The sequence below is a fragment of the Leuciscus leuciscus genome, assembly GCF_965113295.1.
Source record: "Leuciscus leuciscus genome assembly, chromosome: 2".
In the NCBI taxonomy this organism is placed as follows: Eukaryota; Metazoa; Chordata; class Actinopteri; order Cypriniformes; family Leuciscidae; genus Leuciscus; species Leuciscus leuciscus.
Window position 1 is genome coordinate 62,331,342 of NC_138726.1, and position 25,957 is coordinate 62,357,298.

The following is a 25,957-nucleotide window of genomic DNA, read 5'->3' on the forward strand; positions in this document are numbered from 1 at the left end:
TGGGGGTAAATAGGGAATGACGAACAATAAATGTGCGGAGAGACCTTGAGGATCTTCAACTCTCGAGCCCCAGAGTCACAAACAACCAAACACTAGGCTTTCAAAAAAAGATGGCATGTCTGCCTTTCATTTTTACGTCAACCAGGGGTTCAAAAGTAATCAGGGATGATAAATAAAACATTATGGATAAACCAAATATACAAACAAAAACATTACCTCGAGAGGAGGACCAAAACAGAAATACCTCTAACTTAAGGGGATAACATTATCTCAACTATATGTGACCGGATGAAGTGTGTTTGTTAAGATCTAGACGCCTATGTAGGCTATCTATACCTACTCCCTTCCTACAGAGGGAGTCTGTTGCAGTCTAACCTCCTTTGCTTAGCTTTCCACTCGGGTACTATAGGGTGTGGTTGGAACTAGGAAGTAGATAAAAGCAGCGTGCAGGGTTGATGAATTGTTTGGTTGGCCCGGTTAGCGTGCGTCAAGTGCGAGCTAGTAAAAGTCATTCACACAGGAATCAGAATTCTCATCTTCCGTGTCAAGCACAACTTGTTAAAAGTTGGACGAGAGTAATTCATTCATACTGGTCGGCGCATCGCCTTTGTTCTCAGCCGAAAGCAGGGACGGTAAGTGCCTATTATTGGCAGCATTTAATACACAAAGCATGATGCCTTGAACTGATGTAGTGAAGTCACACGTTAACATCTCTCTCCTTGTTCTCAGCTGTGAGCTGGAGCAACGAGAGCTTTTCATTCACACTGGCGATGTATTGCTGTTTGTAGTTGTAAACAGTAACGGTAAGCATCTGTTTTAAGTGGGATATTATACAGTGTGACCCAGGGAAGGACAATACAAATAGAAAGAAACTTGTACAGTTGGTTTTATGCTATGTGTGCTTATGGTATGTTTGTGATTTGTTGCAGAAACTGAGTGCTTCTGGGTGTAATTGCCGCTTTTTCCCCCTATTGTAATGTTACAAATTATACTGTACCTCCAAGGTTTAGTGTATATTTTGTTTACCGTATTTTCCGGACTATAAGTCGCTTCGGAGTATAAGTCGCATCAGTCAAAAAATGCGCCATGAAGAGGAAAACAACATATATAAGTCGCACTGGACCATAAGTCGCATTTATTTAGAAATTTACTTCACAAAATCCAAGACCAAGAACAGACATTTAATCTGGAAAGGCAAGTTATTCAACTACTCAGAACAACAGGCTGAATAGGTGTGCGGTATGTTAACGCAACACATTAACAGTTATTCAGCTACACAATAGCATAAAGAACATATACCTGGGAGGCTGAATAGGCTAAATTAACATAAGCCAGCGAGTCCAACAAGCAAGTTACCAGTAAACAAGTTCACCAAGCTCCCGCGATCTCATTCCACATCATTTTCTTCATCCTTGGTGTCGCTTTTGAACAACTCCGCCAACTAGAGCGCCCTCTCGCGGCTGTAGACGGTAAAGTCGCACCTGACTATAAAATATGGTATTTGTTTTGTTTGTTTTTTTTCTTTCCTTTCCTTTTCTTTTTTTTTTTTTTTTTTTTATGGTCTGGCAAACAGTATTATAACATTGCGCAGCACTTGCCCAAAGCTCGCCTCTAGCGTAGATTTGGTGTGGTTTCACATGTACTATTCAGTTTTGAGCTTGCTGTGTACAGAGTTTTCCTATTGGGGGTGCTGTGCTAACTGAGATTGAGGTGTCTGATGCACTGTGTTTCTGTGTGATAGTGAGGCCTTGCTGTTGGCCATGTGTGTGCCTCTGCACAGTATTATTTGCCAACCTTCAACATTTTAACCATACCATTTGTGATAATAAACTGAGATTATTTTTTGTGTACCAGTCTCTTTCTTCCTCTTTTTGAATCCTTTAAGATACCTGTTGAAGGAAACTAGGTAATGCTAATAAAGAATAGTACCATAATGTTACATATATACATCAAATAAGGAAAAATAAAAACAACATATACCTTCTTCCCTCACTCCCTAACTATCCATTAAACAGGAGAAAAAATATAGGTATCCTCCACTTTACATTACCCACAACTTTTAACTTATCATTAATGTCAACAACTCAAGTTATCTCTCTCACACACACACACACACACACTCAGATCGATGAACAGGTGGTAGTCTGATTTATCAGGCAAGCAAACACAAGAAGAAAGAAAGACAGAGGCTGAATCCGAAATCGGCCCCTAAACCCTCATTCACTTTTCCCTACGTCAGTCCACTAATACTGTTCACTTGAAGGAGTGAATGAAAACGAGCGAGCGAATTCGGACAGCCGTTGAGCGTACATCGGTTGTACACTCGTTATTGCAGTGTAATGTGGGATTGAATAAGTTCACTCAATTACGTCCTCTATGGTTTTGGACACCACTACAAATGGCCGTCCCCTAAAATAACGTGCTATTTTAGGGTATAGGAGGTGATTTCGAAAGGCAGCGTTTGCGCACGAAGGTTCCTCACAAAACTGATTTCAGTCAGACTTCTGAGGCAGCGTGACAGCAAAATAGAGCGAGCTTTAGAGAAAAGTAAGTAAATATTTAATGACTATAGCAATTGCTTGCTAGAAATGAGATCATAAGTGGAAAACATTGATGAAAAAAGTACATTTACACTCAAACTGACGACCAGCCGCAACATTCAGACGCCATCTTTATTATTCTAGCTCAACTGTCACAGAATGGAAAGCACAGGATTGTGGGATATCAAAGGCAGTGGAGGATGTATCTATGCTGCCTTCTATAATCGATCAGATGAAGGAATCTCAGGAGACCGGAAGTCAAACTAACATTCAATTAAATTCAATTAAATTCAAAACACTTTATTTGTCCCAAGCGGCAAATAACGAGGAGACACGTAAACAGTATACATAAAAACATCATACATTAAATGAATAACACATTGTGCACGGAATTCATATTAATTATACTCTGCTACAAGCGGATATCTAAAAAAACAGTCCATACCATGTATAAGAATGAGTAAATACGTAAATATATAAATGTGTGCAAAAAAATATAATAAAAATAACACAGACTAAGAACTGCACACGCAAAAGCCTACACATCTCTTTCCATGACGGTGAGAACCACATTTTTACATTACAAAGCATTAAATGAACCAAGAACACCCGAACTAACTTAAACATAAACACACACAACTTTACTAACACAAAAACCCAATCATCTTGCTTTAATAACGCATAAATCAACTCCCAACAAACAATTACCCATAATGCACCCAGCTGCTAGCACTGACTGCCAGGTCATTACAATATATAAGGCTGAATAAATACGTAAATATATATGTATATAACTCTGTGCAAAAAAATAAAATAAAAATTAAAGTCACGGCATTGTAAACCAGGGGGCCAGTACGGTGACGCATTGCTGCCACATACATATTATTTTTTCCACTCAATTATGTCGTAATAACGAGATCTTATGTCGTTAAAACGACATCTTTTCTCGTAATAACGAGATCTTATGTCGTAATAACGAGATGTTATAAAATGTCGTTTTAACGACATTACATCTCGTTATTACGAGAAAAAGATGCTGTTTTAACGACATAAGATCTCATTATTACGAGAAAAATATGTCGTTTTAACGACATAAGATCTCGTTATTACAACATAATTGAGGGGAAAAACAATATGTATGTGGCAGCAATGCGTCACCGTAGGCCAGAGATGGTTGAGGATTTAAAAGCTGCACCGATTTTGGAATAAAGGTTTCCTTCCTCCTTTGTGTCCTAACATTGCATTCGAACGTGCCTTGATGCCTTCAACAAGTTTTCGGACCAGAGAAAGAGAAATAAATATACACTCCAATAACACTCCTTATATACATATAACAGAAACATTTTGAATACATCCTTTGGACGTAACAATGAGTAAAACTGGCTGTGTCTGTATTATGATAGACTACACAACATTATAATAGCAATTATTTTCTAATAAATAATACATTTTTAGATTACAGCAGCCGTGGCTGGGACAGACTTTAAGTAGGCTAGCCTGTCACCTCCGCTTAAAAATATGAAATGTAATCTTGTTCCCATGAAATAAGCCTGTTCCCGAGCAGGTTTGCGCTTACGGACCTGTTGCTATGACAGCAACTCCGGGATGAGCTCCAAAGAATCAAACAATCCTGGATCATGTCAAATCGTCAACAATGAAATCTGAGTAATCCACGATTGAAGAACGGACCACTGGACTTCAAGTGATGCAGCCTCTGAATTGGGACGCATGTTATAGTGTAACTTTTACTGTTGCAATAAAACTAACAGATAAATAAGACTGAATAAAACGTAATGAAATGTGTCTAGAATAATAACACTCGCTGTTTATCCTTCTTTTTCATGTCAGAGATGTAAATATTGTTCATCCTGAACGTCTAGTTGTGGTGTGGACATAAGCAAACGCGTGAGGAGGATGAGTTTCCATGCAAATGTGTTCATGTTTTATAAACAATTACACTGCAAGAGTATGAAACTAAACAAAATAAGATTATTCACAAAGCAATGAATAAAAAAATGTAAAAAAGGTATAGGCCCTCCAGGAACTGAGTTTGAGATCACTGATAAGACACGATTATTCTGAAACAGCAGAAGATGATGATATTTCAGTGGGATAATGACAGTCTAACAACCTTTACTAACAGTAGAATTCTGACTTTATAACACGCAATTGCGACTTTATTTCTCAGAATTGCGACTTTATATCTCCCAATTGTGACTTTATTTCTCAGAACTTGATATATCGCAATTGTGAGAAAAAAAAGTCAGAATTGTGAGATAAAAAGTCGCAATTATTATTATTTATGTATTATTCAGTGGTGGAAACAAGCTTCCATAAGAAACCCCATGAGAGCAATAAAAAAATGATTCCTCCTTTTCCAAAGAAACCCAAAAAGAAAACGTGCTCGGTTACTAACGTAACCTCGGTTCTCTCTAGAAGAGTGAACGAGTACTGCGTAAGATATCTTACGCTAGGGGAAAATCCTTTTCCCGCGAGATATTGAAGCCAAAAATTATCCTTAATTTTGTAATAACGCAAAATGCGTTGCGGCAGCATGCAGACATAGGCGAGGCAGCTCGCGCGCCTATTGGCTGCTCTGCGGCAACTGCAGCAGCCTATCGAGCGAGGCCTGGCGTGACGCCAGACCCAATGAGGGTGCTTCCTGCCCGCTGCGTCACGTCCCGCCGAAACAGGCGTGGTCTAGGCCTATAAATACCGCTCGCAGGCAGCTATTATCTGGTTTTTCATCATCGAAGCAACCAGAGCGTGCGCATGCACGGCAAGATACGCAGTACTCGTTCCCTCTTCTAGAGAGAACCGAGGTTACGTTAGTAACCGAGTACGTTCTCTTACGAGAGGTCTCTCGTACTGCGTAAGATATCTTACGCTAGGGGACCCAATGCAAAACGCCGTGCATGCTGAGATCTGACACCAAAGACCCAAGGGCGAAAGCCCGGGGTTCATATAGTGCACAATCACCCAGGGAACTCACAGGGAGCCCTGGAAGAGGGAGGGGCGAAGCCACACTCTTCCACATATGGCAGCGTCGCTTAGACGCGGATTTCATCATACAGACAGGGCGGGGTACGGCCTGAACTGATGGGGAAATGTGGGTCTTACACAGTTTGCCCAGGCACATCTTGTGCTACTGCTTTTCACTGTCGAACATCGAGCTGTGCTCAGTAGACGCAGCATTCTGAGCTGATAGCATCAGGTCAGATAATACTGGTTAACTAGACCGACAGCAGCCTGGCCTGCAGGGCGGGAACCTCTAGGTTGTAAAACCTTATAAATGTAGACGGGGAGGCCCAGCCCGCCGCCGTACAAATATCTTGCAAGGCAATCCCACTCGACCAGGCCCACGAAGAGGCCATGCCTCTCGTGGAGTGCGCTCTGACACCCAACGGGCACTGCATGCCCTTGGAGGCGTATGCTAGCTCTATAGCATCAACTATCCATCTGGATAGGCTCTGTTTCGACGCGGCTAGTCCCTTAGAACGCCCGCTGAACGAAACAAAGAGCTGCTCTGTCTGTCTGAAAACAGACGAGCGAGACACATAAGCTCGTAATGCCCTGACTGGGCAAAGGAGGCCCGCGTCTCTTTCCTCATCAGGGACCGGTAGGGCTGACAGGGAGATAACCTGCGCCCTAAATGGTGTGTTGAGGGATTTTGGAACATAACCGTGCTTAGGTTTGAGTATAACTTTTGAGTCATTAGGCCCAAATTCCATGCACGTCGCACTCACAGAGAGCGCGTGTAAGTCCCCTATGCGCTTCACTGAAGCGAGAGCCAGCAGAAACACAGTCTTGAAAGACAGATGTTTCAGACCAATCGTCTGTAAAGGCTCGAATGATCCACCTTTCATGGCTTCCAGTACCGTAGAAAGGTCCCATACGGGGACTGAGGGAGGTCTGGGAGGATTCAGTCTCTTAGCCCCTCTAAGGAAGCGGATGACTAAATCGTTCCTTCCTATTGACTGACCAAGCGTTGTTCTTGAGAACGCTGCTATAGCCGCCACATAAACTTTGAGCGTGGAAGGGGTCCTGCCCTTATCCAACAGCTCTTGTAGGAAGGAAAGCACCTCCGTCACTCCACAATCTGTGGGTGACACGCCACGGGCTGTGCACCAGCCCGAAAACACTGACCATTTCGAGGAGTAGAGCCGTCTCGTAGACGGAGCTCTAGCCTGCGTGATCGTGTTTAATACTCCCTTAGGGTGTTCAACATGTACCCGTTGATGGCCCAGACATGAAGGGACCACAATTCCGGGTGAGGATGCCAGATCGAGCCGTGGGCCTGAGAGAGGAGGTCTCTCCTCACTGGCACTGGCCACGGGGCAGTGCTCGCTAGCTGCATCACAACTGGGAACCAAGGTTGGTTTTCCCAGAACGGTGCTACAAGCAGTACTGAGCATCCTTCTTCCCTGATCCGCTCTATCACCTGAGGCAGGAGAGAGACGGGGGAAAAAGCATAGAGCGGGCGGCGGGGCCATACATGAGCCAGCGCGTCCCTGCTCTTGGAGAAAAATTCCGGACAGTGAGCGTTTTCTTGAGACACGAACAGGTCTACTTCCGCTCTGCCGAATTTCTTCCACAGCAGTTGGACTGTCTGTGGGTGTAGAGACCATTCGCCTGCCGGAACATTGTTCCTGGACAGTCTGTCTGGTCCTATGTTTAGGAGCCCTGGCACGTGCGCTGCTCTCAGCGAGCGCAGGTTGCGCTGAGCCCATACCAGGAGGTGTTCTGCTAGCCTGTACAGGCTCCTGGACCTGAGGCCGCCCTGGCGATTTATGTAGGACACCACAGACATGTTGTCCGAGCGGACCAGGACGTGGCGTCCTTTTATTTGGGGACAAAAACGCGTCAGCGCGTTGTCTACTGCCAGAGTAATTCATTCATACTGGTCGGTGCATCGCCTTTGTTCTCAGCCGAAAGCAGGGACGGTAAGCGCCTATTATTGGCAGCATTTAATACACAAAGCATGATGCCTTGAACTGATGTAGTGAAGTCACACGTTAACATCTCTCTCCTTGTTCTCAGCTGTGAGCTGGAGCAACGAGAGCTTTTCATTCACACTGGCGATGTATTGCTGTTTGTAGTTGTAAACAGTAACGGTAAGCATCTGTTTTAAGTGGGATATTATACAGTGTGAAACACTATTTTGTTACCCAGGGAAGGACAATACAAATAGAAAGAAACTTGTACAGTTGGTTTTATGCTATGTGTGCTTATGGTATGTTTGTGATTTGTTGCAGAAACTGAGTGCTTCTGGGTGTAATTGCCGCTTTTTCCCCCTATTGTAATTTTACAAATTATACTGTACCTCCAAGGTTTAGTGTATATTTTGTTTACCGTATTTTCCAGACTATAAGTCGCTTCGGAGTATAAGTCGCATCAGTCAAAAAATGCGTCATGAAGAGGAAAAAAACATATATAAGTCGCACTGGACTATAAGTCGCATTTATCTAGAAATTTATTTCACAAAATCCAAGACCAAGAACAGACATTTAATCTGGAAAGGCAAGTTATTCAACTACTCAGAACAACAGGCTGAATAGGTGTGCGGTATGTTAACGCAACACATTAACAGTTATTCAGCTACACAATAGCATAAAGAACATATACCTGGGAGGCTGAATAGGCTAAATTAACATAAGCCAGCGAGTCCAACAAGCAAGTTACCAGTAAACAAGTTCACCAAGCTCCCGCGATCTCATTCCACATTATTTTCTTCATCCTTGGTGTCGCTTTTGAACAACTCCGCCAACTAGAGCGCCCTCTCGCGGCTGTAGACGGTAATGTTTTCTCTTGGTTCATATCAGTCAGTATGAATTCATTTTGATATATAAGTCGCACCTGACTATAAAATATGGTATTTGTTTTGTTTGTTTTTTTCTTTCCTTTTCTGTTTTTTTTTTTTTTAATGGTCTGGCAAACAGTATTATAACATTGCGCAGCACTTGCCCAAAGCTCGCCTCTAGCGTAGATATGGTGTGGTTTCACATGTACTATTCAGTTTTGAGCTTGCTGTGTACAGAGTTTTCCTATTGGGGGTGCTGTGCTAACTGAGATTGAGGTGTCTGATGCACTGTGTTTCTGTGTGATAGTGAGGCCTTGCTGTTGGCCATGTGTGTGCCTCTGCACAGTATTATTTGCCAACCTTCAACATTTTAACCATACCATTTGTGATAATAAACTGAGATTATTTTTGTGTACCAGTCTCTTTCTTCCTCTTTTTGAATCCTTTAAGATACCTGTTGAAGGAAACTAGGTAATGCTAATAAAGAATAGTACCATAATGTTACATATATACATCAAATAAGGAAAAATAAAAACAACATATACCTTCTTCCCTCACTCCCTAACTATCCATTAAACAGGAGAAAAAATATAGGTATCCTCCACTTTACATTACCCACAACTTTTAACTTATCATGTCAATGTCAACAACTCAAGTTATCACACACCACACACACACACACACACTCAGATCGATGAACAGGTGGTAGTCTGATTTATCAGGCAAGCAAACACAAGAAGAAAGAAAGACAGAGGCTGAATCCGAAATCGGCCCCTAAACCCTCATTCACTTTTCCCTACGTTAGTCCACTAATACTGTTCACTTGAAGGAGTGAATGAAAACGAGCGAGCGAATTCGGACAGCCGTTGAGCGTACATCAGTTGTACACTCGTTATTGCAGTGTAATGTGGGATTGAATAAGTTCACTCAATTACGTCCTCTATGGTTTTGGACACCACTACAAATGGCCGTCCCCTAAAATAACGTGCTATTTTAGGGTATAGGAGGTGATTTCGAAAGGCAGCGTTTGCGCACGAAGGTTCCTCACAAAACTGATTTCAGTCAGACTTCTGAGGCAGCGTGACAGCAAAATAGAGCGAGCTTTAGTGAAAAGTAAGTAAATATTTAATGACTATACCAATTGCTTGCTAGAAATGAGATCATAAGTGGAAAACATTGATGAAAAAAGTACATTTACACTCAAACTGACGACCAGCCGCAACTTTCAGACGCCATCTTTATTATTCTAGCTCAACTGTCACAGAATGGAAAGCACAGGATTGTGGGATATCAAAGGCAGTGGAGGATGTATCTATGCTGCCTTCTATAATCGATCAGATGAAGGAATCTCAGGAGACCGGACGTGAAACTAACATTCAATTCAATTCAATTCAATTCAAAACACTTTATTTGTCCCAAGCGGCAAATAATGAGGAGACACGTAAATGTAACCGATGTTAGGGCCGAGGGACAATTACCACACTCCGGAGGAGCAGACACCAGAGGCAGACAACAGGATGACTTTTAAAGGTAGGTCTTTTATTAATTTAAAAGAATAAAAACAGTGCTGAGAATATTCGTGGCTGGAACCCGGTTGGGGAAGAGGAACTGGGGGGGGGGGATATTCCTCTTCTCTACTGGCTCGTGGGTGGGACAATGGCTTCTTCTCGTCTTTTCGACTCGTCAGAAAGGTGCTTATGGGACAGACAGAAATTTCTTCTCGTTTCCTGGACTCGTCGAAATGTACCTGTAGGACGGACCGAGGCTTCTCGCCTTCAGCTTTCCCCACGGACAGAGCAGGTAAGTATTCGGCTCGTGAAGATGTTCTTAGGACAGCCGATCGAATAACAGCAGCTTCCTCACCTCTTCGGAGGGACAGACAGTGACGGTGCTCAGACTCAGGTTGGGGACGTGTTCATGGAACAACTGATCGAATGACAGCAGCTTCCTCACCTCTTCGGAGGGACAGACAGTGACGGTGCTCAGACTCGGCTTGGGGACGTGTTCATGGAACAGCCGATCGAATGACAGCAGCTTCCTCACCTCTTCGGAGGGACAGACAGTGACGGTGCTCAGACTCGGCTTGGGGACGTGTTCATGGAACAGCCGATCGAATGACAGCAGCTTCCTCACCTCTTCGGAGGGACAGACAGTGACGGTGCTCAGACTCGGCTTGGGGACGTGTTCATGGAACAGCCGATCGAATGACAGCAGCTTCCTCACCTCTTCTGAGGGACAGACAGTGACGGTGGATCAGGCAATAACAAGTGAGACAGGACTGTGGTAATTTACCCGCCTTTACTCTCGTTCCGTGCGTAGCAGAGCGGCGTCGTTGGGAGAGTTCGTGAGACTGGACTTTCGTGGACGTGAGAGACAGTGCTCGTGGAGTGTGGTACTCGGGGTGCGTTGAGCTCTTTCCTCCCACCATACACTCAAGTGGGAACCTGGACACAGTTCATCTCCACAGTGATTAATCGACTCGTTTCTCTTCTCTCTGTAGGGTGGATGACTCGAGGAATAATGTTTTCAGAAGATCAGCATGAACACATCAACGATCCTCCCAGCTGTTTCAGTTACTACGCTTCGTTCTGTCAACAAGATCACACACATTCATTGCGTTGCTGTCTGTGGTTTCTTCAGAAAACTCACTAAATGAGCATGCCTCGGGGAATCTCACAGTAGAACTCCGATCCGGCATTAAACCTTCAGCCTTCTTATTTCACCACCGCTGTCAGAACACACACTGCTGCCTGCCCGTCCCTCCACACTGCTCAAACACTCCCTTTTTATGCTCCTTTTCCTGAGCACATGCTTCAATGAAGCGCAGCTGATTTGCTTCAGCTGGCGCTCGTTATGGCCAACACTCAACAGAGCCAGATTTAGAACCAATGAGGAATCTTTTTGGATTTGCCAGGTTTTCACCCGGTGACACCCTCCCCCACCGGATCCGTTCTAGTCCCGAGAACGGGTCTCAGACTCCCACTCTCCGTATCTTGCAGGGGGTACTCCTCGGGTCTCCCGTTGGGAGCGTCGAGCTGGGGCAGCGGGTTCTTCCTCTCTTGGCTCCGGAGTGGGGGCTCTACGGATCATAGCCCAGCCCACCCAAGGGGGTGCAGGGGCCACAGGCGCTGGTGCCTCTGGCTCTTGTCTCGGGTAATTGGGGCAGGGGCGCAGCAAGTTTCGGTGCAGGACTCTCACGGGGCCGGGCTTACCCTCGGGACGGATGGTGTACACGGGCTGGTCAGGTCTCTGCTGTCGCTCCACTACGTAGGGGGTGGTCTCCCACCGGTCGCTAAGTTTCCCCTTCCCTTGGCGCCGGTTATCCCGCACCAGCACCCGTTCTCCGGGCAACAAAGGGGCCTCTCGGGCAGTGCGGTCGTACAAGCGCTTGTTTTTCTTGGCTGCTACATCGAGATGTTTGGATACCTTGTCATAGGCAGAGTGGAGTTGGCGGTGGTGTCGATGTACCCATTCGGTAGTGGTGGCGGGGGCCTCAGCTGGAGCCGTCCCCAACAGCAGATCCGTGGGCAGACGTACATGTCTCCCAAACATCAGGTAAGTAGGGGCATACCCCGTTGTGCTGTGGATACTGTTATTGTAGGCCTGTACCAGGGCCGGTAGACTGTCCGTCCAGTACCCTTGGTGGTCCGCATCCAATGTCCCTAACAGACTCAGGAGCGTCTGATTAAAACGTTCACACCCCCCGTTCCCCTGTGGGTGATAAGGCGTGGTGCGGGTCTTCCGGCATCCGTACAGATTGCATAGCTCCTGGACGACACGGGACTCAAAGTTCGGCCCTTGGTCGGAATGGAGCGTCTCAGGGCATCCAAAGGGCTGGAAGACGTGTCTCCATAGAGCACTGGCAGTGGTGGTGGCGGTCTGATCTAAGGTTGGTATGGCCCAGGCATATTTGGTGAATAAATCGGTGACTACCAAGATGTTCTGGTAGCGATCGGTAGGGCGACTTAAGGTCAAAAAATCCATAGCCACCATATGTAACGGGGCTCTAGGTCTCACTGAGACCATGGGGGCCCTCACGGCTCGCCGGGACTTGAACAGCGTACAACGGGGGCATCCTTGTACATACCTCCCCACCGACTCTTCTATCCCACTCCAAAAGAAGTGCCGGCGCAGTAGTGACACCGTCCGTTCTTGGCCCTGATGTCCTAGCTGGTCATGATAGGCCTGGAGCAACGGCTGGATTTGGGTTTCGGGCACCACCACTTGGGATACCAGCTCGTGGGTCCTGGAGTCCAGAACGGACCTGAAGATCACACCATCTCGCAACTTCAATCTTTTCCACTGCCCCAGAAGCTTCCTTACTCTCCCCGGATGTTCCCGTCGTTCTTCCGCCCCAGGGAGTTCGTTCCGCTCCAGGTAGGTACGTAGGGTAGCCAACCCTGCATCCTGTTCTTGCCGTTCCCTCCATCGACGGGGGTCCCATCCCCAACTTACTGGTACTCCCTCCGCTCGTGCTCCAGGTGCTTCCACTACTCCCACCATCAGCCCTTCTTCTGGTTCTGGCCCTGGCATTCCCCCTTCTCTAGCTGGTGGTAATCGGGACAGGACATCGGCATTTATGTGCTCTCGGCCTGGTCGATATTGTAGCCGATAGTTGAAGTTGGCGAGCTGGGCCACCCACCGCTGCTCCACCGCCCCTAGCTTCGCGGTTTGGAGATGCACCAGTGGACTGTTATCGGTTACCGCCAGTACTTCGGCTCCCCACAGGTAATCCTTAAACTTCTCACATAAAGCCCACTTCAGGGCCAACAGCTCGATTTTGAAAGAGCTGTAATTAGCATCGTTCCGTTCAGCAGGGTGGAGGCTCCGGCTGGCGTAAGCAATGACCCTTTCCGCTCCATCTTGTCGTTGGGCTAGTACGGCTCCCAATCCGCTGTTGCTAGCGTCGGTGTAGAGGATGAAAGGTTGGGTAAAATCGGCATAAGCCAGAATGGGGGCCTGTAACAACTCCTGCTTAAGTCGGTGGAAGGCGGTCTCACACTCCAGACTCCAGGTGATGGTGGGGGAACTCCGGCTCCGTGACACACCAGCCCCGGCCAACAGCTGATTCAGGGGTTTTGCAATTTTTGAGAAGTCTTTTATGAAGCGCCTGTAGTAGCCGACGAATCCCAGAAAGGATCGCACCTGCCTCACGGTTTTCGGTGGGACCCAACCCTGCACCGCGGACACCTTCTCTGGATCGACGGCCACCCCTGCAGCGCTCACTCGGTGCCCCAGGAACTGAACCTCCTTTTTGAGGAGCTGGCATTTCCCTGGCTGGAGCTTCAGCCCATACCGCTCCATCGCCCGGAAGACTTGCTCCAGATGTGACAAGTGGGAATTGAAGTCGGGGGAGTAGACGATCACATCGTCCAGATAGACCAGGGTAGAGTCCATCAGCTGCCCTCCCAGGCATCGCTGCATAAGCCTCTGGAAGGTCGCAGGGGCGTTGCAGAGGCCGAAGGGCATACGATCCCATTCAAACAGGCCAAAGGGGGTGGTAAAGGCAGTCTTCTCGCGATCTTGTTCCTCCACTCTCACCTGCCAGTAGCCACTCGCCAAGTCCAAGGTGGAATACCAGCTGGCGTTGGTCAGCCCCGTAAGGGAATCCTCGATCCGGGGCAGGGGGAAGGCATCCTTCTTCGTCACCAAGTTCAGTTTGCGATAGTCTACGCAAAATCTCCAAGAGCCCGTCTTCTTACGGACTAGGACAATTGGGGCGGCCCATGGACTGCTGCTCTCTCGAATTACTCCACGTCCCAACATCCCTTTTAGTAAGGCACGGACTTCTGTATATAAAGTCGGGGGTACCGGACGGTACCGCTCTCGACTGGGTGGAGCGTCTCCGGTAGGTATAGCGTGTTTGACTATATCGGTGCACCCATAGTCCTCATCATGGGTGGAAAAGACGTGTTGCCACTTGGCCAGTAGACTCTGAAGTCGGCGGGTTTGTTCCTCTAATAGGCCCTCCCCCTGCAGGGACTCGCTCAGTAGGTGGGTCGGCATGCCTCGTGTAGCGGGACCAGGACAAGACTCTTCCCTCGCCAAACCGACTTCAACCACTGTTGCGCTCACCTGGCAGAAGCGGACCTCCTGCTCCTCCCTCACCTGATGGGGACTTACTGGCGTGATACGGGTCAGTCGTTGGTGCCGGTAGAGGTGAACAGGGTAAGTATTCATGTTCCTCACTTTGACTGCAATTCGGCCCCGACGGGCTACTGTTAACCCCCGAGCGACTTCAATAGTCTGGCACTCCCAGTGGGGCTCAACAAGGATGCAATCTTCGGGGCCATAAGCCCGCTCTGGAAGCCGAACCCAGACCACAGCCTCGCTCCGGGCAGGGACAGAGACAGCATAGCGACAGGCTACCCGACCAACGTCTTCCCGATCTCGTTGGGAGCTTGCGACCTGCACTCGCCGACAGTCGGTCACAACACGCTCCCACTCGTTCTTCTCGGCTGTGGAGGTGTAACGGAGAGGACCAGCCCGAAACAGCTCTTCCCAACAGTCCATGATCACATTCATCCCCAACAGGGCTCGATGTTCCCCCAGACAGGAGTCTCGCACAATCACGACTCCCTTTTGTGGGATCGTGGTGCCATGGATCTCGAAGTTGGTAACCTGATATCCGATGTAGGGGATGTTCAGGCCATTTGCTCCTCGCAGGGTGAGCCAGGGGACTTCAGCTTCAGGTAAGTGATGAGCATCGAACAGATCTTTGGACAGACTCTCAGCAAGCATGGTAACCTGGGATCCTGTGTCTACCAGGCACCGAACAGTAACACCATTGATTTTGATCTCCACGAGGGGGCAACGTCCCACCAAGCCATCTCGTGGAGCTGGATTAACGGGAGGGTCCATCCGGGGGGTCCCGACCACTTGACCCACAGTGGCCGGTCGTTCTAAAAAAACCCCCTGCGAGTTCCGTCGGGAGCCGCATTGGCGGCTATAATGTCCTGACTCTCCGCAGGTGTTACAGATCGGACGCCCCTGTTCATCCCACTGGAACCTGGAACTGGACGGGCGGCTGGTGCGTCTTCCCGGGTCCCTCCCTCCGTCAGAATACGACCGTTCCCGAGGTAGAGGCAAGGGCTCTGGCCGCCCGCGGCGGAGTTCCCCAAGAATGGATTTTGAGAGTTCGGCCATCTCTTCCCGGACGTCTTTCATCAGCTCTGCACGTAGGGCTTGCTTCCAGTCTGTCGGTTCGGGCTGTGTTGAGGCACTCGTTCCACTTGCAGCCATACACACCGGTGTCTCCACGGTCTGTTGGTGATCCTGTTCCAGGGCTAGGGCCTCCTTACGTAAATCTTCGAATGTCAAGGCGGCATCCCTTCGAAGCTGCAGTCTCAGACTCTGTCGTATTGGACCTTCTCGTAACCCCAAGAGGAACTGATCTCTGAGTAGTGTCTCTTCCTCACCCAGTCCATGATGCTCTCGACTCTTCAGTCTAGAGAACTGTTCTCGTAATCGCAAAGCGAATGCTCGTAGGGTCTGTCCAGGTCCCTGCTTACAGTTAAAGAACTGTGTTCGTAGCACTGCCACTGGAGTGGAATCACCATACTGCCTGGACAAGAATTCAAATATGGCCTGTGTGGTGGCTCGGACGGCTTCAGGCGCTGCTCGGACTTCCCTCTTCGCCTCCCCCTCAAGCGAATTCAATACGAATTGTATCTTCTGGGCTTCGCGGAGCCCTTGCAGTCCGGCCAAGTATTCTACTTGCGCTCTCCAGTCCGTTAAACTTAACTCTGAGCCAGACCCACCATACTTCTGGGCCCACGGGACTCCCATAAACATAGATGCCATTGGTTGTCGGGCGGCTGGCAAATCTTCGTCCGCCATCCTGGGTCCTCTGGCCGCTCAACTCCGAGTGGTAATCCTGCCGACTTACGCCAAAAGTTATGTAACCGATGTTAGGGCCGAGGGACAATTACCACACTCCGGAGGAGCAGACACCAGAGGCAGACAACAGGATGACTTTTAAAGGTAGGTCTTTTATTAATTTAAAAGAATAAAAACAGTGCTGAGAATATTCGTGGCTGGAACCCGGTTGGGGAAGAGGAACTGGGGGGGGGGGATATTCCTCTTCTCTACTGGCTCGTGGGTGGGACAATGGCTTCTTCTCGTCTTTTCGACTCGTCAGAAAGGTGCTTATGGGACAGACAGAAATTTCTTCTCGTTTCCTGGACTCGTCGAAATGTACCTGTAGGACGGACCGAGGCTTCTCGCCTTCAGCTTTCCCCACGGACAGAGCAGGTAAGTATTCGGCTCGTGAAGATGTTCTTAGGACAGCCGATCGAATAACAGCAGCTTCCTCACCTCTTCGGAGGGACAGACAGTGACGGTGCTCAGACTCAGGTTGGGGACGTGTTCATGGAACAACTGATCGAATGACAGCAGCTTCCTCACCTCTTCGGAGGGACAGACAGTGACGGTGCTCAGACTCGGCTTGGGGACGTGTTCATGGAACAGCCGATCGAATGACAGCAGCTTCCTCACCTCTTCGGAGGGACAGACAGTGACGGTGCTCAGACTCGGCTTGGGGACGTGTTCATGGAACAGCCGATCGAATGACAGCAGCTTCCTCACCTCTTCGGAGGGACAGACAGTGACGGTGCTCAGACTCGGCTTGGGGACGTGTTCATGGAACAGCCGATCGAATGACAGCAGCTTCCTCACCTCTTCTGAGGGACAGACAGTGACGGTGGATCAGGCAATAACAAGTGAGACAGGACTGTGGTAATTTACCCGCCTTTACTCTCGTTCCGTGCGTAGCAGAGCGGCGTCGTTGGGAGAGTTCGTGAGACTGGACTTTCGTGGACGTGAGAGACAGTGCTCGTGGAGTGTGGTACTCGGGGTGCGTTGAGCTCTTTCCTCCCACCATACACTCAAGTGGGAACCTGGACACAGTTCATCTCCACAGTGATTAATCGACTCGTTTCTCTTCTCTCTGTAGGGTGGATGACTCGAGGAATAATGTTTTCAGAAGATCAGCATGAACACATCAACGATCCTCCCAGCTGTTTCAGTTACTACGCTTCGTTCTGTCAACAAGATCACACACATTCATTGCGTTGCTGTCTGTGGTTTCTTCAGAAAACTCACTAAATGAGCATGCCTCGGGGAATCTCACAGTAGAACTCCGATCCGGCATTAAACCTTCAGCCTTCTTATTTCACCACCGCTGTCAGAACACACACTGCTGCCTGCCCGTCCCTCCACACTGCTCAAACACTCCCTTTTTATGCTCCTTTTCCTGAGCACATGCTTCAATGAAGCGCAGCTGATTTGCTTCAGCTGGCGCTCGTTATGGCCAACACTCAACAGAGCCAGATTTAGAACCAATGAGGAATCTTTTTGGATTTGCCAGGTTTTCACCCGGTGACATAAACAGTATACATAAAAACATCATACATTAAATGAATGACACATTGTGCACGGAATTCATATTAATTCAAATCTGCTACAAGCGGATATCTAAAAAAAGTAGTAAATACGTAAATATATAAATGTGTGCAAAAAAAAAATAATAAAAATAACACAGACTAAGAAATGCACAGGCAAAAGCCCATCTTACACATCTCTTTCCATGACGGTGAGAACCACATTTTTACATAACAAAGCAGTAAATGAACCAAGAACACCCGAACTAACTTAAACATAAACACACATTACTTTACTAACACAAAAACACAACCATCTTGCTTTAATAACGCATAAATCAACTCCCAACAAACAATTACCCATAATGCACCCAGCTGCTAGCACTGACTGCCAGGTCATTACAATATATAAGACTGAATAAATACGTAAATATATATGTATATAACTGTGTGCAAAAAAATAAAATAAAAATAAAAGTCACGGCATGGTAAACCAGGGGGCCAGTACGGTGACGCATTGCTGCCACATACATATTATTTTTTCCACTCAATTATGTCGTAATAACGAGATCTTATGTCATAATAACGAGATGTTATAAAATAATGTGTATGTGGCAGCAATGCGTCACCGTAAGCCAGAGATGGTTGAGGATTTAAAAGCTGCACCGATTTTGGAATAAAGGTTTCCTTCCTCCTTTGTGTCCTAACATTGCATTCGAACGTGCCTTGATGCCTTCAACAAGTTTTCGGACCAGAGAAAGAGAAATAAATATAAACTCCAATAACACTCCTTATATACATATAACAGAAACATTTTGAATACATCCTTGAACGCAACAATGAGTAAAACTGGCTGTGACTATATTAAGATAAACTTTATAAACATAAACATTATAATAGCTATTATTTTCTAATAAATAATATTTTTTTTAGATTAAAGCAGCAGTGGCTGGGACAGACTTTAAGTAGGCTAGCCTGTGACCTCCGCTTTTAAAAAGATGCAATGTAATCTTGTTCCCATGAAATAAGCCTGTTCCCGAGCAGGTTTGTGCTTACGGACCTGTTGCTATGACAGCAACTCCGGGATGAGCTCAGAAGAATCGAACAATCCTGGATCATGTCAAATCATGTCAACAATGAAATCTGAGTAATCCACGATTGAAGAACGGACCACTGGACTTCAAGTGATGCAGCCTCTGAATTGGGACGCATGTTATAGTGTAACTTTTACTGTTGCAATAAAACTAACAGATAAATAAGACTGAATAAAACGTAATGAAATGTGTCTAGAATAATAACACTCGCTGTTTATCCTTCTTTTTCATGTCAGAGATGTAAATATTGTTCATCCTGAACGTCTAGTTGTGGTGTGGACATAAGCAAACGCGTGATGAGGATGAGTTTCCATGCAAATGTGTTCATGTTTTATAAACAAATATTACACTGCAAGAGTATGAAACCAAACAAAATAAGAATATTCACAAAGCAATGAATAAAAAAAAAAGGCCATCCAGGAACTGGGTTTGAGATCACTGATAAGACATGATTATTCTGAAGCAGCAGAAGATGATGATTTTATTTAAGTGGGATAATGACAGTCCAACAACCTTTACTAACAGTAGAAGTGGACTTCAGGGGAATGAAAGCATGATATGAGCACTTTCATGTCTTCCTCTCGTCTCTGTTGTGCATGTGTGCTGCGATCTCCTCTCGGCTCTCAGAAGAGAAATATGAAGAAACCCCATGAGAGCAATACAAAAATGATCCCTCCTTTTCCAAAGAAACCCAAAAAGAAAACCGATGTTATTATGCAAATCAAGGGAAGGAGATTTTTAAACATTGCTTTAAAAAGGACACGTGAAAAAAGAGTGCTTTATAAAATGATCTTAAAAGCTTCTAAAATTACCCAGACAACACAGACTTGTTTTCTTCTTCTGGTCTATGTTGCTGTGGGTCTATTGGTCTGCATTTACACTACAGCACTTAAAGGAGAACTCCGGTGAATTTTTAAGTTAATCTTGATCGTTTTACCTTTGTGAGTACTGTCTATAGAAAAATGACTAATGTAGGCTACCTGGGAACGGAGCTCGTGGATCCTGTTGCCTCTCAGAAAGAGCGCCTTAGGTTGGGGATTGGCTAAGCAGACAAAATCCGTGCCTGATGGCTAAGTTATAGAACCTGGCAAAGGTGGACCAACCGGCCACTGCACAGATATCAGCAATGGACACTCCGCTAGACCAAGCCCAAGAGAAGGCCATTCCCCTGGTTGAGTGGGCCCTCACTCCAATAGTGCACTGCAAGTATGAGGACTCATAAGCTAGCACTATTGTGTCCACTATTCAGTGGGATAATCTCTGCTTCGTAACCTGCAGCCCCTTTGAGCAGCCTTCAAAGCATAAAAACAGCTGTTGTGACTGTCTGAACTCACTAGAGCGCTCAATGTACACCCTAAAGGCCTGAACCTGGCAAAGTGGGTGTGGCTTCTGGTCATCCTCAGCAGAGGGGAGAGCAGAGAGTGAAATGACTTATGCCCTAAAGGGTGTGGAAAGCACCTTAGGCACATAGTCTCGTCTTGACCTGAGAACGACTTCGCTGCTGTTGGGTCCAAACTCAAGGCAGGAAGCATCCATTGAAAGAGCCTGCATCACCAACTCTCTTGACCGATGCTAGAGCCAGCAGAAGGGCGGTCTTTAGCGAGAGAGGGCGAAGGTCGGCTGTCGTGAGCGCCTCAAACGTAAAGTGCCGTGAAGTGCCCTCAGGACAATGGACAGGTCCTAGGATGGAACCATGTTGGGGCGAGGCTGGTTTACCCTCCTGGCTCTGTCCAGGAGCCAAAGGCCAACCTGCCGTCGCATAGGGCACCCCAACCTGTCTTGGAGGCATCCGTCACAACTACTTTCCTTCTGGAAACTGAGCCCAGTTCTACTCCCAATTGATACAGATGTGGTGATTTCCAGGGGACCAACGCTTTAGCGGGCGGGACCTATATGTGTATGTATATTAACCACATATGTAAAAGACCCAAGAGAACTACTGAGGAGGCTGCTGCCATGAGGCCCAGTAGATTCTGAAACATTTTCAGGTGGAGGTTGTCCCCATATTGGAGGATGCATCTGGTCTGCCTGCGAGTAACCCCTTTAGATTTTTCCTAAAACCCAATTGGCTTCCCAAGCCTAGCTCTGGGTGGCGAGGGGTTGAAGAGCCGCAGATGGCAGCCCGGCGGGGGCCTGACACTTGCGGTAGGATAATGTGGAGGAGAAAGGCTTCTCCGCCTGGAACTGAACAAGGGGTTGGGAAGTGAACACATAGACAGTTTAAGGGCGGTCCAGCCTTGGCGGGACTCAGCCTCCTCCTCCTTATGCTTGAGACATCAGGGCTGCTTGGGCGGCTCAGGGTCCAGCACCAACTTAGTGTAGAGTCCCTGATGCTTGAGAAATGAGTAGCATTTCGCTGGACTTTTTCTGGGGCTGAACGGGTATCCACTGCGGAACCAACTAAGCCAGAGTGAGAGATGGGAGTCCTGGAGGGCTGTCTTGTCAGCATCCTTGTTCTGTAGGACAAGGTGGTGTAGGATCACCAAATTGGCGATGGCAGGACTGATCACTTGGGTCTTAGACTTAGTGTTGCACAGGGCAAGGTCGGTCCTTGAAGGCCGCCGGGTCAGGACCACTCTCGTCCATGGTGCGGAGAAGTTTGGCCTGGTAAACTTGGACTGCCATCGCACATGTCGCTCTGCACAGCTTGGACGGGTTGGCAGCTTTAGTCTTCCAGTCCACCCGCAGGCAGAGATGAGAAGCAACCTTTTAACGGGGGTAGATTAGTGTGGCCCTTTTCCTCCGCGCCGCCAGCTGTGGTGAAGGCAGCTGAAGAGGGATAATGGACGTGTGCTGAATAGGGGCACACCATGATTTTGTCTTCTGGAGCTGATTAGAGCAAGCCCAACTCGTTAATGGCCTTGGTAAGGACACGGATGAGCTCTGAGTCCTGCTGAGGCCTGGCTGAGTCTGTCTCCTTAGGCAGCGGGTGGGTGGAGTCATCGCCGGAGTTCACTCAGTCCTCTACTGCAGAAGCATCCAGTGTCATCAAATTCCTCCTCGGAGCCAGCAAATGAAAACGCAGCTCCGCTTTTTCTACCATCTTGGCTCGAGAGGAAAGCAATCTTTAAGAAAGCGATCAGTAAGTGCAGCAGTGCGAGACTCATGCTCTCTTAGCTGGCCTCTGTAAGTGCAGCCTCTGTGTGGGCCTGTCCCATGCAGGCGACACACTCAGTGTGCTCTTCTGAGGGGAGCAGGGGAGCCCTGCATGAGCCATACTCATGGTGCGACATTTTGCAACAAATTTTACTGCTCTTTTAGAATGGAATTTGCTCTTTTCCTTTGGCCGGATAGCCGCCGGGGAGAAGCGCTGAAACAGCTGGAGCTGCGAAGCACCTTTAATTCACTGCAGGTGGCTTGCTTTAACGGCGAGTAGAGAGGCTTCCGTCTTATCGTCTTTGGAGTCAGCAAGGATGTTGTGATGAGGCAGAGACAGTGGGATCCATTTGCAGCTTTATTAGAGAGTAGTCAAGACAGGCAGGGTCAAACACAGCAGACAGGGCAAAGCCAGCTAGGCAGAGACAAACCAGGTGAACAGGCAAGGGTCGAGGCAGGCAGCAAGAATCAGGAATCAATAAACAATCCAGGTCAGGGCAGGCAGCAGAGAATCAGAAACGATAAACAGTCCAAGGTCAATAACAGAAATCAAACACAGGAATAAACGCTCAGAAATGATGGCCGGGGCAGAATCAAGACTTCACATTGAATGTGTGTGTGGAAGTGGTTTATATGAGTGTGTGTAAATGAGGTGCAGGTGTGTAACACAATCAGTCCCAGGTAAACAGTATTATGGGAAATGGAGTTCAATGGGTAAAGTTAATATTCCGGGGAAGGTTCCCTCCGGCGGTGAAGAGGAGGCGGTGCGGGAGCCTGCTCTGTAACAGAGGAGATGATCTTTGCACTTGAAGGATAAAAATTCTGACGAAAATGTCTTTCAGCACAACTTAAAGGGATACTTCAGGATTTAGCATTAAGCTTTGTATTAGTAGAAAACCTGTAGTATTTTCGAATTACCGTGCTTTCCACCCTCATATCCCCCTGAGACAAGAGATTTATGTATTTTTTGTCTGGAAAAAATCCTCCGATGACGCAAAAATCGTCATTTTGCGTCATCGGAGGATTTTCTGGCCTGAGGCTAAAGACTACAGCCAGTAGGAGGAGCTGTTCCGCATGTGTTCAACCCGCCCATAGAGGGTGGATCTCACTCACAGAATGTACACAGTGTCAGCCGTCTTTCTTTGGAAGCTAAAATTGCAGGCTCTTGTTCTGAGGAGAAAGCTGAGTAGTAGGAGAAAGCTGAGTAGTAGGGATTACCATCCTCTTTTTCCCGGACATGTCCGGCCGTCCAAAATGTCCGCGTTTCGGCTTTTGCTTTCTGCAGTCGCCATTCATTGTTTACATGCACAGCTTTTGTTCCAATCTAACTGAATTCATTCCGATTGGTGAATCTGAATGTAGTGTTTACATGAACGCTAAACAAGTGATCGGTTGATGTGCATTTTAACATTGCTAAGAAAATTCCCGCTCCTCGGAGACCGATGCGTCTCACTAATGACGCCACCGGCCTCGCGTCGTTCTCCCGTGCCCCTCAGCCTCGTCCTGCTCGCCACAGTAAACATGATGAATGGCGACTGTAGAACGCAAAAGCCGAATCCCGGACATTTTGAGTGATCTCGAAATCCCCGGCAAACTCGTCACGGAGACTCACTAGTAGCTAATCCTTGTTGTTTTCAACTGCGCTCTGTAACCGGTAGGCGTGGCTTGGGAGTGGCCTCCTAGGGCAGCGAAGCAAGTGCATTCTGGGAGTTGTTGTCTTTCATCCACATAAGCCAAAAATACATTTTCTGGTTTTTCTCAGTCTAGAAAGCTCCAAATTCAAAAATGTCTTCACATTTATTCTACATAAATGACCTATTTTAAATACACATTCATCTTTTCAGAGGTGAAGTATCCCTTTAAATAGTTAGTCGGCCCTTCCAGTTTTGGTGGGCTGAAAAGCCATTTGCAGGAGCACAAACAGAGGAAACTGATGCAATGCGAGTGAACTGTAATTGAAAGGCAAACACGTTTTCTGTGAAAATGAACTAAACACTCCATCTATCTGCAGCGTCCCGTATGAAACGGCCTTAACTACAACTTTGAGCGTGCACCATTTTGCGCTGTGACATTTATATATGTACTCTAACAGTGGATTGCGGCTTTAAATTTGTATTTATTCTGCCAAATTGTCACACTGGGGATCTTCCATTAAATACATGATATATTATATTATATAAATCGGCCTCCATTTGTTTTTCTTAAAGGGAACACAGGACTTGTCTTTGTCAATCAGATGATGAACTGGAGAGACGCTCAGAGTTACTGCAGACAGAATCACATTGATCTGGTTGGTGTGAGGAACCAGGATGAGAATCAACAGATTCAGAAGATCATCAATGATAATCACAGATCTGATGCCTGGATCGGTCTGTTCAGAGTCAGAGACCCATGGCAGTGGTCAGATCAGAGTAACTCCTCTTTCAGATACTGGAGGTCTGGTGAACCTGATAATGGCAAAGGTCGTGAAAACTGCACAATATCCAATCTGATTGCTCGGGGACAATGGGCAGACTTCTCTTGCATGAACCAATATCCTTTTGTGTGTCATGAAGGTGAGCAGATCCTCACAAACACACACAATCCATCCATCACCTCCAGATATCTTAAAGTTCACGCTACATGTCTGACATGACAGATTCCTCCACAGTGTTTGTTCTGCATGTTGTTTTTGATCAGTCTCTCTCTAGTTTTTGCTTGTGGTTTGTTTTGTGTCCAGATAAACTGATTCTGATCACAGAGACTCTGACGTGGCCTGAAGCTCTGAGACACTGCAGACAGAATTATACGGATCTGGTCTCGGTTCATTCAGAGGAGATGCAGCGTCGTGTGATGAATGTGGTTAAACGTGCGTCTACTGAGGCGGTGTGGTTGGGTTTACAACCGTACTGCAGCGTGAACATGTGGTTCTGGGTGAGCGGAGAGATCTTGTGCTATCAGAACTGGGCTCCAGGGAACGGAACGACACCGGAAAACTGCAGCCTCGAGGAGAGAAAAGGAGCAGTTCAGTCTGGAGGAGATCAGCGCTGGATCAGCCTTCCTGAGACTCACAAACTCAACTTCATCTGCAAAAATGATGAGTGAAAAGATGTGAATGTTTGTGTTTACTTACATTCACTGTCACCATACTTCACTACTTAATATTATACAACTGATTACTTCTTTAGTAACTTCTGAGTGCATCTAATTGTGTTTTAAAAGTCTCTGTTTTATTACTGTATTTTAATTATCACGATATAATGATGTTTAAATGTTTAGACATTATGTAAGTGGTTGCCACAGCTGATTGTGACTGATTTTACTACTTATTTCGAAGTGACAATCTTGATTAAAACATTAAAACATGTAAACAAAAATTGGTTGTGTATCATCTGAGACTTCATAGAGTATCAGTCCGAAATTGAGAATTTTGTGCGGTGGTGTAATGTAAATAAATGAATGATTAGGTGATTACAGTCCAGTAATCATTCATGATAATATCGTTGAGCAGGTGTATACCTGTAAATATCTAGGGGTGGTCATTGAGTGTTCATTTACTTGGAAAGCCCGCATTAATTATCTCTGTTCAAAATTCCAGCAACAATTGTATTTTTTAAGAAGACTTAGGCTGTTTGGTGTAAATCAGAGGATTATGCAATTATTTTATCAAGCAGTTTTAGGTAGTCTGTTAAATTAATAGATGGAATGGCAAACTTTCAGTCCAATCAAAATCACAGCTTGCACGTCTTGTTAAAACTGCAATGACAGTCACGGGTGTAAGAGAGTACACATCACTTCAATTCATTTATGAGTCGTTGGTTCTTAAGAATGCACAGACAATAGTGAGTGATTCAAGCCATGTTTTATTTCCAATGTATCAACTAATGTAAGAGCAACCGTTCCAAAATCCATTTATATATGTATCTATTAATATTTTAATGTGATGCAGTCATTGTTATAAATTCTTTTTATTGTTTTAATTAGAATTAGAATTTTTCTTCCCCTTTAATGTTGTTGTCATGTGTTGTGTTGTGTTGTGTTGTGTGTGTGTGTGTGTGTGTGTGTGTG

At 46.6% G+C, this 25,957-nt stretch overlaps 1 protein-coding gene across 1 annotated transcript; it reads left to right on the forward strand.

Annotated features, from left to right (window-relative positions):
* Window positions 1-21,307: 21,307 nt before the first annotated feature.
* On the forward strand, window positions 21,308-24,994 carry LOC309492942 (C-type mannose receptor 2-like; the record flags this gene model as incomplete). The annotated part of the gene is made up of 3 exons (XM_082161977.1): window positions 21,308-21,401; window positions 24,118-24,465; window positions 24,630-24,994. 3 exons carry the CDS (start codon window positions 21,308-21,310, stop codon window positions 24,992-24,994), a joined length of 807 nt encoding a protein of 268 aa, XP_082018103.1.
* Window positions 24,995-25,957: the final 963 nt, after the last annotated feature.